Source organism: Gallinula chloropus, assembly GCF_964237585.1.
Source record: "Gallinula chloropus genome assembly, chromosome: Z".
Lineage (NCBI taxonomy): Eukaryota > Metazoa > Chordata > Aves > Gruiformes > Rallidae > Gallinula > Gallinula chloropus.
The window spans coordinates 4,646,484-4,664,009 of record NC_140089.1 but is presented as its reverse complement, the minus strand read 5'-3'; the positions used below and the strand labels follow the sequence as shown (position 1 = coordinate 4,664,009).

General features: G+C 39.4%; 1 protein-coding gene across 13 annotated transcripts in view; it reads right to left on the bottom strand.

Annotated features, from left to right (window-relative positions):
* The window catches only part of MEF2C (myocyte enhancer factor 2C), a 139,721-nt gene that overhangs the window by 7,535 nt on the left and 114,660 nt on the right, over positions 1–17,526 (bottom strand). For all 13 annotated transcript variants that reach the window (XM_084278344.1, XM_084278347.1, XM_084278351.1 and 10 more), the window contains 3 exons: positions 4,492–4,664; positions 2,125–2,254; positions 1,075–1,210 (listed from right to left, as the gene is read on the bottom strand). In XM_084278344.1, the coding sequence (XP_084134470.1) occupies positions 1,075–1,210; positions 2,125–2,254; positions 4,492–4,664 (439 nt within the window). The remainder of the gene's footprint in view (positions 1–1,074; positions 1,211–2,124; positions 2,255–4,491; positions 4,665–17,526) is intronic.

The window sequence follows — 17,526 nt, the reverse complement described above, 5'->3', positions numbered from 1 at the left end:
GCATCCACCACCTCTCTGGGCAGCCTGTTCCAGTGATCCACCACCCTCGTGTTAGAAGAATTTTTTCCTAATATCCAAACTAAATCTCCCCTTTCCTAGTTTAAAACTGTTACACCTCATCCTATCTCTCCATGCCCTTGGGAGCAGTTCTTCCCCAGCTTTCTTATAGGCACCTTTCGAGGACTGGAAGGCTGAAATACACTCCAATCACTTTCACTTCTATTTTTATAATGAAAACTTTTAAAATTCAAACAGGTCTAGCCATACCTTAGGCTACATGAGGTGTACTGACGACTGCCTACAGCCTTACACAAAAGAAATTGCAGATACCAGGATGTCTGAAATGCTACTCCATGACCCCATAGGTTGCTTTTTCGTGTTAAGGTGACTTCCCCATGTGAATTTTCACACTTTTAAAAATCCTGAAATGATTTAGCAGTGAATAAATCTCTGGAAATTAGCCACCAGAGGGCATGAATACCCGTCCTCCTCAACACAGGCAAATCACAACCAGCTCTGTGGGCTTATGGTCCTTAGGCCTGGATGTGTTATTTGCTTTTAGAAAGCATTTCCAAAGAAATGAAACTGGACTGTCAGACCTGGGCAGAAGGGCTTAGGTGATTGTTGTATAGGGTTAACTCTGAATCTCAGGGCAAACCACAATGTCACTCTTAATTTAAAATATCTGGAGATTTTTCAAGTTTACTGTAAATGTTTGTGCTTTAGTAACTGGAAATAAAAAGCATGAATGTCAAAAGGCAGCAAGAGCACAATCTAAGTGTTTAGGGTGTTCAGCTTGGTCTTCAGCAGTGAAATAAAGCGCTACTTAAAGAAATAAAGAGACAAACATGAGCAGCAGACTTTACTACACTACTTGGAAAATGTCATGGACACAATATTTAATGTCAGCTCCCTAACAAACTTTTCATGAAATACATAGTTCCAGTTTTGCAAGTGGAGTTCCTACACATAGTAAATATGTGTGGATATGTTCACTTGGTGTATTTCAGGTTTGGGGTTGCTGGGGAGACAGAAGTCACTGCAGAACGACAGAATAAAGAAAACACTGCTTACCCCAATTGACTGAGGGCAGATGGTGGCATGTTATGTAGGTGTTGCTGTTGCCAGCCAGTCACAGAACCAAGGTGAAGAGCACTGGCTGTATTAAACCCAGAGAGAGATGATATATCTGCACTACTCAGAGAATATTCTAGAATTTGAAAACAGAAAAGACAATAATTAAAAGAGAATTATGGGGGAAGCAATTAAACAATAACTAGCATCATAATTTTCACATCACTTCATACGCCTTTTAATTTTAATTACACCAATCACATTAAGTTGCAGCAGAAAAAAAAAAAGTAGACCTTCCTCTCCCTCAACTCATTAACTCAGAAGCAGATAATGTACTAATAATTTGCCTATAATTTAGCAAGACTTTTCTGGATCTGCAGGATCCACAGCATTCTTAGCCTGCATACCCACCATAATACAACCACACGTAACTACACAGGGTGAAAGACTTCAAAAAACAATACTGTTTTGGCCACAGTCTTCCTGGCAGAACCCACCAGGCAGTCTGTATCTGAACAACACATGCCTCCCCTAAAAACACTGGCTCCACATGCCAGCGTGCTTGACACAGCGGCAATGCACAATGGGCTCGGGAAAGGATCTCTTGAGGCTTCCTTTCCAGTCTCTTCCAGGTGTGTATGTGATAGCCCTCATGGTTACTGAACTCCTTTTTGAAGCCAGCAAAAACAGTTGCTCCTGCTGCCCTTATGACTTTGGGCAGGTGAGCTCAACTACCTGAAATTACCTGTGGTGTTCAGAGGATTAAGAAACGTCTTTTAAGTTATGTTTTTTCTTTTTTTTTCTTTAATTAATGCCAATGTAAGAAAGCTATCAAAGCTGTTTTCCATTCAAACAAACCAGCTAACTTTTAAACAGGCATGTCTCAAGTTAGTGAAAGACTCAGAGTAAGTATCTGAGGTGCAAAAGCAAGTCAGCTATGAATTTTTCATTTTTTCCCAATGAACATTAGCTAATCCCTTAGTACTGAGACAGGCATTTGTCAGCACCTTCCTCCCTCCCCCACCCTCTGCATCTTCCACCGATACTTACCAGTACCATATGTTGTTGAGATGGCTGATGGGTATCCTCCCATCCCTTGCCCTGGTAGAGTAGGAGTTGCTACGGAAACCACTGGAGTAGCCAATGACTGAGCAGACTGGGAGTTATTTATCCTTTGATTCTTTTAAAGTAAGTAAAATAAACATATTATTCACTGGTTTTAAGTCAGTTGAGTGTATTAGCTTTTGGGGTATGTTTTGAGCATGAAAAATACAAGCTGATACAAATTTCTAGAAATTAATCATTTAACATGTGGCTTTTATGAACTCTGCCAACCCTATCATTTACAAGCCTTCAAGAGACTAGTTGTCACCATAGTAACCCATTACATCAGTATCTCCTAGGTAACTGAACTAGTAGCAAGTAAGACTGCTTTTACTGCGGGTAGAAGAAGTACAGATCATGTGAAATATGTGAACTATATTCCCATCGTTTTATTGGGGAAAAAAAAGGGAAAAAAACCCAGAAAAAAAAAAAGAAGAAAAAAGTGGGGGGTGATGAGGTGGGCAAGGGCAAGCCCCAGGCCCAGTCCTACTGGATTTTGTGCTTGGAAGGTGAGGGGCACCCCCAGGTCGCTGAACAGTGAGCTCTTACCAGCAGATGGTGCTCGGGCTACTTCGTTTTTGTGCAATAAAACAAACTTCGAGCCATTTAGGTAGCACAGCAGTTAACGCGTTTAACTCCGGGGAACTAGAAGCAGCGCTGTAAAAACTGCGCTAGAGAACTCTAATCCTGCCAGTGGAGGGATGAAATGACCAGAAAGCCACCAAAAAAAAAAATGCCACCATCTTCAGCAGCACAAGTTCACATGCTGTCAAAGCACCAGCACCAAGAAAGATTTATCCCAGCATGCATAACTTGAACATGTGCAGCAACAGTGCCTGGCCCTCCGTACATTTAAAAAATGACTTTTTTGGGTTTTCACAATAGCTGTGGTAAAGTTTTTGCACTTTATTCCAACAAGCACTTCACCTCCACGAGTATCAACCATACGAAAGAAAATGATTCTCTTTTCCTTGGTTAGTAAGGTGAACATTGCTATCACTTACCAGAAGCAGATCAACATCCTCAGACTGAGTGCATAGGGAAGGAGTGTTAAAAATTAGTGAGTGTAAATATTTCCCAGGGTGCAGATTTCTAACCTTCATTTCTAGTTTTTGTTTGAGAGGGGAGGCAAATTAAACGCTTTCTGACCATGGTTTGGAAAAACAGGACTGTGCAGGTCTCCTCTTTGCCCTTCTAATGGGATATTTGTCTCAACAGTGAGGGCAATCTATCCAGTTTTCAGCACAAGACTTTCTCTGAGAATCCATTATTTCTTCTGCAGCCCCAATGACTGCAGACTGTGTTGCTATACCTGGTTTCAGGAGACCTGACCATTCACAGAATCCCTTGGAAAGTATCAGTTTTAAGGACCTTGGAACAAATTATTTGATGCAGACAGCTTGTCACTGCCTTGGTCGACTTTGAGCATTGTCCCTGTAGGAAACTTATTTGTTACTTCTTCCCTCAGAAGGCAGCATCACATTTATGGGGGGGAAGGGGTTTAGCTTGGTGTTCAAGGTTCATCTATCATGTGTCAAGCTAAAGTAGACAGCTTGGAGGTTGTTTTAATAGTGCCTATTACATAATGGAAAAGTGTCTTTATAGTGTCCCTTAAATCTAAAATAAAGATCCTTTTTAATTTAAGTTCACTTTTAATGTTAAATCACTCACAAAATATTTACTTGTAACCACAAAACAGCTTTCGGAAGGGAACTGCAAGTTACACATAGACGCTGTCACAATGCAACCTCCTAGCACAATAGCCTACCTAAATTTTGTTAATCCTGGCAGGAGATACAGCAATTTCATGCTCTTTTTAAAAAATCCTTTTCTACTTACTCTTTTCATTATAAAATTTGGCTTTTGGAGCTCAGATTGATCGAGTTGAAATAGTTAATCTGCTACCTGCTAAGAGTCCGTGTGGCTAAATATTTAAGGAATACATAGGTTAGGGATACTCAGGGTTAAAATCAGCCTTTGTAACAAATCCAGGAAAGGCTTTTCCAGCTACTAGGAAAGAGACTGCAGAAGTTTAGACTATGCAGGACAAGAGTTCCTATTTTGCAACTCAATAGAAAAAAGGGAGGAAGTAAATATGACTTCATAAAAGCAATCGAAATGGCTCTGCCTACATCCTCAGCTTGATGTCAAGCCTTAAGGTTGGGCGGAAAGACCAAACAAGCAAGGATGTGGAGTGTTATTCTGGTGGGTTTAGTTGCTCGAGCGGGCCTTGAAACTCCTAAATATCTCTTATTTGAAGGAGATGGGGGGGGTAAGGGGGGGGAAGAAAAAAAGCTTTGAAAAATGTTTTACCACTGATGGCATTGTATTCTTGCTGCCAGGTGGAATAAGCACGCGGAGATCTGGTTTACGGTTGTTCATTCCCAAATTCATTGGAGGCGGAGATTTTGCTTGCATGTTCTTGTTCAAGTTGCCAGGTGAGACCAGCAGACCTGGTGAGTTGCGGGGGTTGCCATATCCATTTCCTGCACAGGTTAATTAATTAAAAAAAAAAAAAAAAGGAAAATAAAATAAAATGAAAAAAAGAGTGAGAATGATTCTAAAAAATGTATTCCTTAAGACTCGGACACAAAAAATGTCAAATTAAAAAAAAAATAAAAATCAAGGTAAGTACCCATTGCCATCAAATGTATTTTTATAGAAAAATACAACACATTCCCTATTTGGAACAACAGGTCTTAAAATGCTTTCTCTCGTGGCAGCCAACGTCTGAAATTAACTTGATTATATGACTCTGCTTACAGTACTACAGTATATAATACAATATGGGGTGTGCTCAAAGCAGCCAAGATCTAACATTTGCTTTACAATAGTATCAGGGAAGCCTGACGGATCTTATGGCTTAAAAAAAAAAAAAAGCCTAGCTTTGCAATGTTTTCTCAACAACTACAGAGGATTCTGCCTTGCCTGACTCAGCCCTTTCCAGGTCATGATTTTGTTTTGCTTTGAAACAAAGGATGAGCAGAGCAAGGCTGTAATTTCCAGAAAAGGCAGGGGGAGGACTAGGAGGACTCTTAAATGTTTTTGTCTCTCTTTCACCAAACTTTTGGGACCTGATTCTGTCAACACTAAAGTCAATGGGAGCAAGAGCATAACCTTATTTGGAAAACACCACCACATCTTTCAACTTCATCTCTCTCTGCTGCTTTCGGCAGGCCCCAGGAACAGCTCTGACAGGCAAATGCTTCATTTGCCTTCTTCAGAGAAGGATTTCCTCCCCTCACTGCACAGTAATGGCTACTGCATATCCAGCAGGTTACTGACCAACTGCTTAAATATAAAATGAGGCCTTCCTATCTCATCCACTTCATTTCACTTCTCACCCACACAGACTCCAGGGAAAGCAAGGACTTATAGAATCATAGAATCATAGAATGGTCTGTGTTGGAAGGGACCCCAAGGATCATAGAGCTCCAACCCCCCCCTGCCACAGGCAGGGCCACCAACCTCCAGGCCTGGATCTACACAAGGCTGCCCAGGGCCCCATCCAACCTGGCCGTGAACACCTCCAGGGATGGGGAATCCACTACTTCTCTGTGCAGCCTGCTCCAGCACCTCACCACTCTTTCTGTAAAAAACTTCCCCCTAATATCTAATCTAAACCTTCCCTCCTTTAGCTTTAGACTTCTCGGCTTAGCCTTAAAATTCTGTCAGCACAGGCTCAAGGCAGGTATGGAAACTGCCTGGTCATGTAGAGGGAGCAGCCTGAAATCTCATCCAGAAGGCAAGACTTTCACAGATAAATATCCCCTGCCAGGGGGAGACTTTCTTTTCTGTGCTCATCTTTTGTTTACAGCTCACAAGATGTGACACACAACCTAGAAACAGTGTGGGAAGGTGAGCTTGTTCTGGTTGTGGCAGAGTCCCATGACTCAGAAGCCCTGGACCTTCAAATTTCCTTTGTAGTCCCAAAGTCAGTGCAGAACTCCTCTTTTCCTTTTTTTTTTTTTTTTTTCCCTACATGTGAAATAGGATTTACAGCCCTAAAGGACATAAATGGATTATGGAAGTAAATTTGATAAAGTCTATGAGGTGGGCATAAAAATGACAGTACATGAGAGTGAATCTGTCTTCTAGTTAGGATAATGAAGTGCATCCAAGCATGACTAACACTAAATCATGGTTTTAATCCGCAAGCACATCAGCTAATTGTATTTATCAGATCAGCAAATCCATGGAAAAAAATTCTGTCAAAGGCTATTAAACACAAAGCCACCACTTCAGGCTCTCAAAGACCCAGAACTGTGAATATTAGGCTTAGGACACAGGAGAAGGATCACAAGGTGCTCGTGAGATACCTCTAGTCACAGTTCTGGCGTGGCTTGTTTATTCCCGTGCTTTTTGTTATAATAACCTCCCAAGCCACTGTTAAAAGGAATGAAGATGAAAACATAGAAGCACTTGGATCACTTCAGAGATTTCGTGTTGAAATATTTCTTCCTAGTTAAGGTTGTTGTTTATTTCCTTAATGATATCTTACAGCTAGTGAAATAAAATGAGTTAATTAAAAAAAAAGTGTATTTTACACTTACTGAGCTAAAATAGCAGAACGCTGTCAGGAATTTTTCCATTTTGTGTCAGTTAGGCTTTTTTTTTTTTAAAAAAAAAAAAGAACAACTGCTCTCAACATGGATTTGCTCCATATTACGCTCTAATTAACGCTAGGTGTTACTTGAGGCGGCAAAATTACAGGGGGCACTTTGAATATGCAATGGTACTCATAAACCTACAGTCCCTCTTCCACGGACTGAACACTGGAGCATTAATGACATCATGGAGGAGTGATCAAGAGAAGAAACTGAAGCAAAAGTGGAGTGAGCAGAGTTTCTGTGGCGCGGGTTTCGTACAGGAGTTACTTTACCAACAGGAAGTAGAACCGCCCTGTGAAATTTGTTTTATGACACATATTTGTTCGCAGAGTGAAAATGAGGCTGTTTGAAGAAGCAGTGTATTCTGCTGTAATCTCTGTGTTTGTTTCTATAGTTGTGATTTTTTTTTTTCAGAGCACATAAACACAATTTTCTACATAAGATTTTCATATAAACACTATTTCCTACATCAGATTCACTATAATGTAATTTGCTACTAAAAGCCAAGAGAGAGGGTGCATCTGTATGAAACTTTACTCCTCAGAAAACTTTTGCCTGACCTTTATATTATTTACCTACCCATGTCAAGCGTTTTGAACGGCACTAACATTTCTTAACGTTTATATTTTTAGAACATTGAATTATTTTTAAAGAGCTGCTGCAATCTTCTCTTTACCAGCAGATTTCTGCTGTTCATGGCATATTATGCCAGCTAGCATTTTGGAGCCATATAATAACCATTCCTCTTTCCAGCCACCAAATTGTTGTTCTTTTGGTATAATGTGGATTCAGGAATGTAGGACTGTGGACCTTAAACCAACGGCACAGAAACCCATCATTTGAAAACCAATGATGAATGCAGGCGTGTGGTTTGCAGCTAAGAAGAGCCTGCATTTAAACCAGCTCTTTAAACCGTATCCTTTTTACTCAGAAAGCTGTGGCCTGCTCTGAGGCAGCTGTCCCACCTTCAGATAAATCCGCTGAAGAGAATGGCCTCATTTACATTCAGAGGCAAAAAAAATAATATATATATATAAAAAAAATGTATAAGATGTCTAATATACAAATTAAACCTTCCTTCATCCTATACTTTAAAATTACACTCTGCCTGGACAATTATCAATTTAGATGTGACTCTATGCAGAACATCGCATTCCTCTATCCACTTGAAAGCGCAAAAATTATATGTCATGTATGAATGGATTTCCTGATTATAGATTATAAGAAAATGAAAAACAGATGGATTTTAGAGCAAGTTGGCTTTACATTTTTATTTGGTTAAAAGCCATATTTTTGCTGGAATAGAACATTTTTAAACATTACGGATATAGCTTGTGATGTATAATGAAAATAAAAACAGTAGATGCACAAGTTTTAAAGGGCATATGTCAGAATTTGTAAATTTACAACATTTTCAATTCAAGAAGTTTTCAGAGAAAATTATTTTTCCCCTTGTTGTTTGAGATACTGACTTGAAAGAGTAAAAATATTTTACAAAGAAAAGAGCTTGTTTCTAGACAGAACTAGTGGAGCAGCACGTGTCATGAAGTAGAGTGCCAGACTTTGTATTTGGACTAATGGCAGAATATAAAGACAAATGCTTTCTGAGCATAGAATGCTCTTCTTGGGCACGTTCCCACATTCTGCATTTAGGCGCAAGTGCCATTGACTCTAGAAGGAATTCTGTCCAAGTACAGACTGCATGATTAATCCCTGCCACATCACTTTTAAAAAACACCCAGAAAAGTTATTTTTGTGCAGCAGTAGTTAGTCAGTCAGGAAGAATTATTAAAGAAAAAAGATAAATTTTCGTTTACTCGTAGAAAATTATGTTATATATTCATGTACTACTATGTTAAATGGCGGTTCCATGTTTCCAGAATTTAAGGGGATGAGTAGGGTGTAAGTTTATTCAGGACAGGACAGAGAGCAAAGTTTGCTTCCCCTCTCTCATCGCCCATTAGTAAAACCTGTACCATACCTGTATCTTTGGTCATCGCTGTTTGCAAAGCCAGTGCAATTATTGATATACTGAATTAGGACAATAATTCTGTATTGAGCACTTAAGCCAGAAAACTCTCCATGTGCTAAGGTAACACAAATGAGGAAAGAGTAATTTATTTCTGTATCATCTCTCAACATTCTTGAACAGGGTTGTCATGATTCGAGGTCTTGAAAAACTGGAAATTTTTTGTACTTTGATTTCTTGGGGTTTTGAACCTGTCATGTCCATATTTCTTTTTAATTTTTGGTTTCAAAGATGCAAAAATATACTGAATGAAAAAAAAAAACCACCCCACACCTCTATGGTAATCCTGTAAGAACAAAATTTTTATGTATTTTCTTTGATCACTCTTTCATTTACTCTAATTGTTTTCACTGACCACGGGGGTTAAGAATGTACAAGATCTTTAGGAAACTGGGACGCCCAACTCCCCTTCCTTTTAGTAGGAAAAGAGCTTTCAAAATCTCAAAGGAGTCTGAATAAATATTAACGGTCATTTCAAGTTTCCAACAAGTGTAAGCTCTTGCGGAAATTACCGTAATTCTTCCAAGAATAATATGTACAGTCAATTTCATGGAGCATTCCTGCTTCTTACTGGGTTATGTTAAATGTACATCCCCTATACATGACATTATGACTGATCGCCAAGCCTCTCAGAGAGAATGTTAAATTTAGAGTGAATCTATAAATACAAAAGAGTCGACTGTGCTAGAATTTACCTCCACTTCAAAATATATGTAAAAATATCGATTAGGTAATACAAATTTTGCTAAATTTTTGCCCAGTTTTGCACTCTTCACTCAGTTCATTTTCTGGATGAACGGTAGTTGTTCCTAAAAGTGATTGAAAGGCAATGAAAAGGTCCCTCTTCTCTTGTAAATTTTTTTTGAAATGCCTGTACGCTTTTGGAGCATCTTATGGTTTACTGCCCAAACAAAGCAGGTACCAGTAATAAAGCACTAATGCCAGGAAGATGTATTGGTGTTCACCTAAACATAATTTTAAAAAGAGATAATTGAATGTTCTTACTCACGTGTTACACGCTAGTCATTTCACAGTACACGACCTCTACTAACTGCAGGTGGTGGGAGAAAACCAATTTGTAGGCATGGTTGCCCAGAAAAAAGAAAGTCTTTATGTTAAAGTAGCTGCCCGTTCCCACAACATCACACTAATGGACCTTCCTTACTGAATTACTGGGAGCCAACTCAGACAGCTGTGGTACATAAAACCTACTGACTTCGTGTGAAAGGACTCTCAAGCACCTTGTGAAATATCAGATTTTTGGATGGAAATAGGCTGGAAGTGCTGTGAAGGCATAGACATTTGGAAAAAGAGGAGGAGAATGAGGAGAAAATGTACAACTCCTTGTTATAGCTTTAGGAATCAACCATTTAGGAAGAATGTAAATAGAAGGCAGAGAATCCTACCACAATATGACTAAGTTGGTATCTCACTCTCACCATGCAGGATGTTTAATTGTTAATGGGAAGTTCTCAGTCTTTAGGTCTAAAGCTATGTAAAGAGCTCTAGTGGCATGACAGTTGTCCTGTGCTGGGGAAAAAAAAAGCCAGTATTTGGGAATCACTGAAATACTGTGTTTAGTGCCATTAACAGTCCTCTAACCAGTCATACTGTTCCCCTCACTGGGCCTGATCCAGACCCACACCCATGGGCTGACATCCTGGCTGGATGCCTGGTGCCCAATGCCTGAGGCTGGCTCTGTCTCTGGCAGCCCCCTCACTTGCCTGGCTCACTGTCTGGGGTCCTGACTGCAACCCCCCTGCCCTGCTATCTGCAGGAAGCCCCCTTGGTTCCTGGCCCCCAGCTGCCCCCAGCCCCCTGCCTCCTCTGTGGGGTGTCCTGGTGGCGTGTTCATCAGCATGAAAAAATTCAAAGCCAACTCTTTCCTCTTCAAATCTTCATGTCGAGTACTGCCAGCTACTTTAATGAACTGTTTGCATGGATGAAGTAGTCAAAATTATTTCTAACCCTTGGGCTAGTGCCATATTATATTTGGATCATCCTTACAATCTATTCTATGTGGAGGATTTGCAGGTGCACGCAACTATTGCTGAAAAAGGGCATGTGTACCCCATACTGCAGCAACTGGGCTCGCATTTCCTTCAGGACAGAGAGGATGCTTCTCAGGCAGAAGCTGAAAGTAAAGAAGTGGCACTTTGGCCACTTAACAACACACAGCACGTTGCGAAATACATTTCTGGAGATCCTAAGGACTTGCCACGAAATTGGAGGCTAGAAATCTGAGATGCTCTTTCAGCCAAATGGAGAAATAGATGAGTTTATTTAGATGTAGAATGAAAGACCATGAGAACAGAAACCTGACCTGTTTATCACAGGCCATTAGACTTCATGCAAATACTTTACTGCTGAGTCAAGTGCATAACTAAGTACATGGCAAACTAGCCCGGTCTCTAACACTGCGGTTATGTTTTGTTGCTATAATAAGACCCATATTTAAATAAGACACACATTTAAATCTCTCTAAAGTAGTTTTTGCACTAAGTTTCCTCCCGCTTTACTCCAGGAGTTCACACCTTAAGAAAATGAGCGTAAAGGTGGTTGGCCACATAAGGAACTGTGACCAACCCTTCAAAATCTTTTCTTACTGCAATTAGGTTTCACAAGCTGCAGGCAGGTATTTCAGCACATCTCTGGACTCTCTGCCCTTGCAAGTTTTGCAACAGGGGTGTATCACATAGGCAGTGATGGTCTGTCATTAATTCCTTGTACATTGGGAAAAGGGGGAGTGCTCTTCTTTTGTAAAGGATGGTCAGCCTTATTTCTTTCAGCTTGGAGAAGAGGAGGCTGAGGAGAGACCTTATCACCGCCTACAACTACCTGACAGAAGGGTGTAGAGAGGTGGGCGATGGTCTCTTCAGCCAGGGGACAGGAGATGGGACAAGGGGAAATGGCCTCAAGCTGCACCAGGGCAGGGTCAGGTCAGATATTAGGAAAAAAAATCTTCCCTGAAAGAGTTGTCAGGGCCTGGAACAAGCTGCCCAGGGTGGGGGTGGAGTCACTATCCTTGGATGTGTTTAAAAAAAGGGTAGATGAGGTACTTGAGGATATGGTTTAGCATAGGACAGGGACAGTTGGACTCGATGACCTTTAAGGTCTTTTCCAACCTTGTAATTCTGTGATTCCTTCCTGTTTTGCTCAGCATAGAAGCAGAGCAATAAATGATCCAAGGCCTGCTTGGATGTAGATCTTGGACCCAAGGTCTAGGTGATGATCCAGGATCCAGGATCCATTCCACTGGGGTCTTCAGTGTTGTGCTTTATAGCTGTAACACATCAGTAGTTCAAACACATGGGTGCTGCACATTGAGCACCAGAACTTTATTCCCATGTGTTGTCATTTTTAAGGTCCAAACAAGATGTCAGGGACCAGAGAGTCATTTAGAAGTGTCTTCCCCTACTTCTGTTAGAGGGAAAACTACATTACTGAAAAATGCAAGCTGCTCTGAAGATAGAGAAAAGATATGAGCCTGGGAAAGGTAGAAGACTTCATTCTCGTCCTGGCTGCCTGAGTAAGAGCAGATAAGTCATCTGCTCTCAACAAATTATTTGCTGATGTCAAATAATTTCCTTTTTTTGTGTGTGTGTGTTTGAAAACAACTATCATTTTTGGGGAAAAAAGCTTTTGTAGTTAAAAATATTTCAAGACAATAAGCAAGTCCAATTATTAACTCAACACGTTATTTGAAAATGCTCTTTCTTGTCTCCCCAAGGAAATTTTAGAAATAAATTCTAACATTTTTTTCCACACACATGTAGCTAAAATGTTGAGTTTTTGATAAATGCACAACTATTAACAATGCGTAATTTAAGATTTGATGTCATGAAAGCTTCAGGATTACATTCATTAAACACAAATGATATATAAGCATGTTTTAAACTTAGCAATGTTACCAGGGCAGACATAGACAGAAAAGGAAAGTGCTCTGCACATAGATAATACCACTTAGATTTGTTTGGAAATTTAAGCAGTGGCAAAGGAGAGATCACTAAGCCGTCCCTGCCTCCTCTGGCTTTTATTTCTGGGAGACTGTTCCAACTCTTATCAAAGGAAAAATCAGCTCGTGGGAGATTTGGAAAACAAATGGAAGCTGCGGATTGAATATCTTAATTGGGGAATTGTGTTTAAAGTTAAAGGGCAGGGGGGTCACATTAACTTAATCCTGCCAGGAGCTTCCACGTGTGGCTGCAGTCCCAGCTTCAAGAGTTTAAACACATTTCTTGCTTTCTGTCTCAGAGCAAAGCCATTGTGGTCATTCCAGGAGGCATCAACTATCTCTTTCAAGACACAGGGCAGGCATGAGATCCAGATGTTTCCTAGTTTGCAAGGACTTCTCCTGTATTTTCTGAATTCAAACAAGAATATGGACAGCAGCGTGCGACAGGAAACAGCACAGAGTCTTTATGAGCCAAAACGAGCAAACAAAACCCCTGTGAAATCCCTGTCTCACTGAGGTGAAGCATAAAACCACCACAGGCTTCGCTAGGGAAGGGATTCTACCTAAGGAATCCAAATTATTCCTGCAGCACATTCGAAACCGCTTGTCATAAAGAAAAAGGAGTCAATCACGCCTGTCTTTAAAAATCTCACTTACAAAGAAACACAGTTTGTATGACTCACTTAGTTGTTCATTACATGTGAACTCGGGGCTTTCTCCCTTTCAATCCTTTCAAGCTGTCTTTTTATAAATACAAATATTGAGACACTGATGATTAGAGAGATGATGAGAGGGAGAATAACTAAATAACTTACTAAGTCAACACTAACACAACCGATGGGAGCCTAATAAAGGCCAAATTTTCACAGATTTCCATTGAGGTCCTATCAGAATGAGCTTATGGGTATCTCTTAATTGGTAAGAGGCCACACAAGTTAGCTGAAAATACGTGCTTCCAGCATCTGTATGACACCCATTGCAAGCTTTTTACTGTTTTTACACGGACAGCAGCATCTCTCCTTTGAATGCAAAGTTTCACTGACGTGATTTTTACCTGCATGATGAGTCTGAATAAGCTGTATAGAACAGATCAGTTGCTTAGGGCAGAAATAGGACTTTTATTTTGGAAAGGCTTGTGTTGACTGCCTGTACAGATACGAAATTTAGCTACTGTTAAATAGCCCATCTCCTTCATACTGTGTATTAGAACAGCCAAGCAAGTTCTGGTGCTCTTCCTGCTCTACTGCAGATCTCCTACCTGCGGGTACTTCCCTTGAAACACTGGAAAAAATGAGTGTACATCCTCCTTATATGGAGGAGAGCTTGGAAAAAGGAAAACTTAATAGCGTAACATGAGTGGAAAAAAAGGGAAAAGGAATGGAGAGCTGTTGTGTTTCTAATTTCTTATCCCTCGCCGTGGTTTTAAGCCAACCTGCCAGTTTATGATTTCTTATTGTTTGGATTTGGCACTATTGCATCACAAACTCTGTTATGAATGACTGCATGTTCTTTCTTTTGGATTGTAAACTTCCTTGGACAGGAACTATTGTTTACTATACTTTTGTACCGCATCTTGCCCAATCTTTGGACCAGGGGTCTGCGGTCGACTTCACTCATCGAGTACTAGGGGAAGGGAAATGCCTCATGATGCTCCCCCTGGCAAACCCAGTCCTAACAGGTTGCCCATAAACTGTGGTTTGGGAATCATTGTTCTAAGCTCACTTGTTTATTTAACATGCTCCACGCTTGTAGCCTAAGAGTTATCTTGACGATGCCAAGCACGATTTCAGGGCACAGTAGAGAATATTTATGTAACCTTTTTTGGGTCTTTATGTTTTTTTTTTTTAAATTTTATTTTTTAGTATTAGTTTGCTTATTTAAATTTATAGTTTCGCTAAGACATTAATGGAACTAGTTACCTTTGAAATCTTTGCTTACTTTTGGTACTGCTTGTAGGCTTATTTGGGCAGATTGCTTCTTTTCAGTAAATCACTCTTTTTTGAGATGATACAATCCAGATTGCCACTACCCTCAGGGCTTTTAAATTAAAACAAAAAAAACCCAACCCAAACCCAACCACCCTACTATTACATAGACTCCTATGTGGCTTGAAATACTAGTAGTGTATATAATGCATTCATCCACACTCAGTACATGACCAAGAGAAGAAAAAGGAGCAGGAAAGGCCTAGCAAATTATGATATTGGCTGGCAGATCCAGGTCCTCAGCCCTCATAAGATGACAAGGTGACTGTTGGCTTGTGGTTAATTTCCAGAAGGAAATGACTAGCTGTTGCTTTATAGGTAAATAGAGGATTCAGTTGTTAAAAAGATATGAGATGAAATTTTCAAATTGTGCAACAATCTTTTCAGTTTCTAATGATTTTAAAGAATGGGATGCTCAACTTAAAGAGAACAAGCATGCAGTCCCACTGACAGCCTTTGTAGAGTCCCAAGCACTTTTGAGTAACCTGCTCCTTTAGTTTAATATTAATGCCAAGATGGAGGCAGTACATCAAATAGGGAAACAAAGAAATTACAGAAAGTGAATAAACAATTTAAGTGAGCATATTTTTCACTATACCCATCATGGATTTAAAATTTGAGATTGATGCTTTTTAAACCACTATAATTAGTGGTTTAAAGTGTAAAGAAATTCTGCTGATTTAGATGGGCTTATTCCATTCAAAAGAAAATTTAATTATAGAATAAAAAATGCCATAATCTGAAAGCCATACAAAAATTGAAAAATATAACTCAATCTAAAAGTATGACCGAGTTTGAAAATCTAAGGTTTAGGGCACGGATGCAGAGAAAAACACCCTTCCAATATTGTTGTATTTTGATTTTAAAATTATTGAAAGATTTTTAAAGATATCATTTATCAGGCTTTCAACACGACTATTCAGCCAGTGAATAAAACTTGATCAGATAATTTACAGTAAAAACTTTGTGGACATTATTCATTTCTGGCCAAGAAATTGGTAAGCTCTTTTGTTAAAGTCTTTGATCCCTAAAAACTAGAAGAACTTAACAAATTCTCTTATGTCAACAGGTAAACTTGTCACTTATTCCTCATTTTAGTCATGGAGCAATTTAGAGTGGTTTTAGACCATACTGACTTTGGTCCAAGAAGTTCTTGTTTCAGTCAAAAGCGTCTGGTTTGAGAGAATAGTGCCAAAGACATTGCTGCATTTATAATTTAGCAACTATACTAAATGTGAAGTTCACTCCAATTTTGTTGGCAGTTGCTGGTATCACATGACAGAAACTATTCAATCAGTGTTTGGCTAAGAACAAATTTACTTTACCAAACCTGAGATAACCTTGGTTTAACTTAGAAATACCACTGACGGTATTTAGTTGTGTAGAGTAATAATAATAAAAAAAAATGGTCAGCTTTTAAAAATTCTATTTACGTCTTGGGTCGCCTCCCAAGCTAAATTGCGGGATGATTTCAGGGTTATTACTTGAAATAATCCAAACCAACAAAATAACATACTTCTCAAAACACAGCCTTAACTATTATTCCTTTTCCACTTCTGATATTGCAGTTATAATGTAATTTGTTGTAATGCAATTTGTTAGAGTAGTGCCGAAACTGAGGCCTGGCGTTAGCAAGCAAAAGTAGTTTCATTTTATAATGGCAGAAATGAAACTCCTCAGGCTCTTCTTCTCTGAGTATGTTATTTTGAATATATGCTATTTTTGGATGCTGCAGAAAAATGCAAATTCATAATGTTCTAATTTGGCCAGAAATATGAACCCCAACAGATTAAACCACACGATCATGCTACCAGCTTCTAGATGCCAAACAGAAGAAAAACACAGAGGTCTCTGTTTCTTGTGAAGATCCATGAACAAAGAGAACTTTTGATGTTGATTCTCCTGCGCCCTAAAGAAAGACGACTGTCCAAAATAGTGCCATTGTGGAATGATGCAACTAAGACAGAGGATTCAACCTTATAGTGACCTTTTCATCTTCCTTCAGCCCTGTATCAAATTCTTCCTACTGCTCTGCGTTTAAGAGATTTGGAAAACACTTCTTTAATGGTGTTTAAAGTTCTTATTGCCAGATAAAGAACAAAGACTATTCATACAATTAAATATTTATGAAACATTCCTAGCAATGCCCCTCATATATATGCCCCTCAAATCAATTGCCTACTCCAAAGTTACACTGCTTGAGAGCTTAATGCATAACACTGCACCCAGGAAATGCAGAGTCTTAATTCATGAGCAAATAATCAAGCTATTCCTCTTCCTATGCTTATATATGTTTTTAATATATTTCCAAGACAAAAAAAAGAAAAGCATTTAGAAAGAATATAAATTTTTCCACTGGCATATTGATTTACAGATTTTATTAAGATCAAGGATTATTAGGCCAAATGCATGTATAGAAGAACTTTTATTTTAGCATGTGTGACTTGCAAAGGAAAATATTGCCGCCCCTAACACTTGCTTTCCAGCCTCTTCTAGCAGGAACAGTCAATGATATTTCTCCATGAGCCATAAGAGGGAGCCCCTTCACAGGGCAATCAATTTCCCATCTCAGTCGTCTTCCCCCCCCACCCCACCCCCCCACAGCCCTTCCTGAAGTTTCTACTACACATGAGGTTGAAGTTAAGATGAAATCTGAACATGGGTAGGACAAATCCTTCTTTAGCTGCGTTTCACAGGCTAGCTAAAGATAATGAACAGAACTGTAATTTTCTATCACGCTCTCTTTGGTTTTTTGTTGGTTTTTTTTTG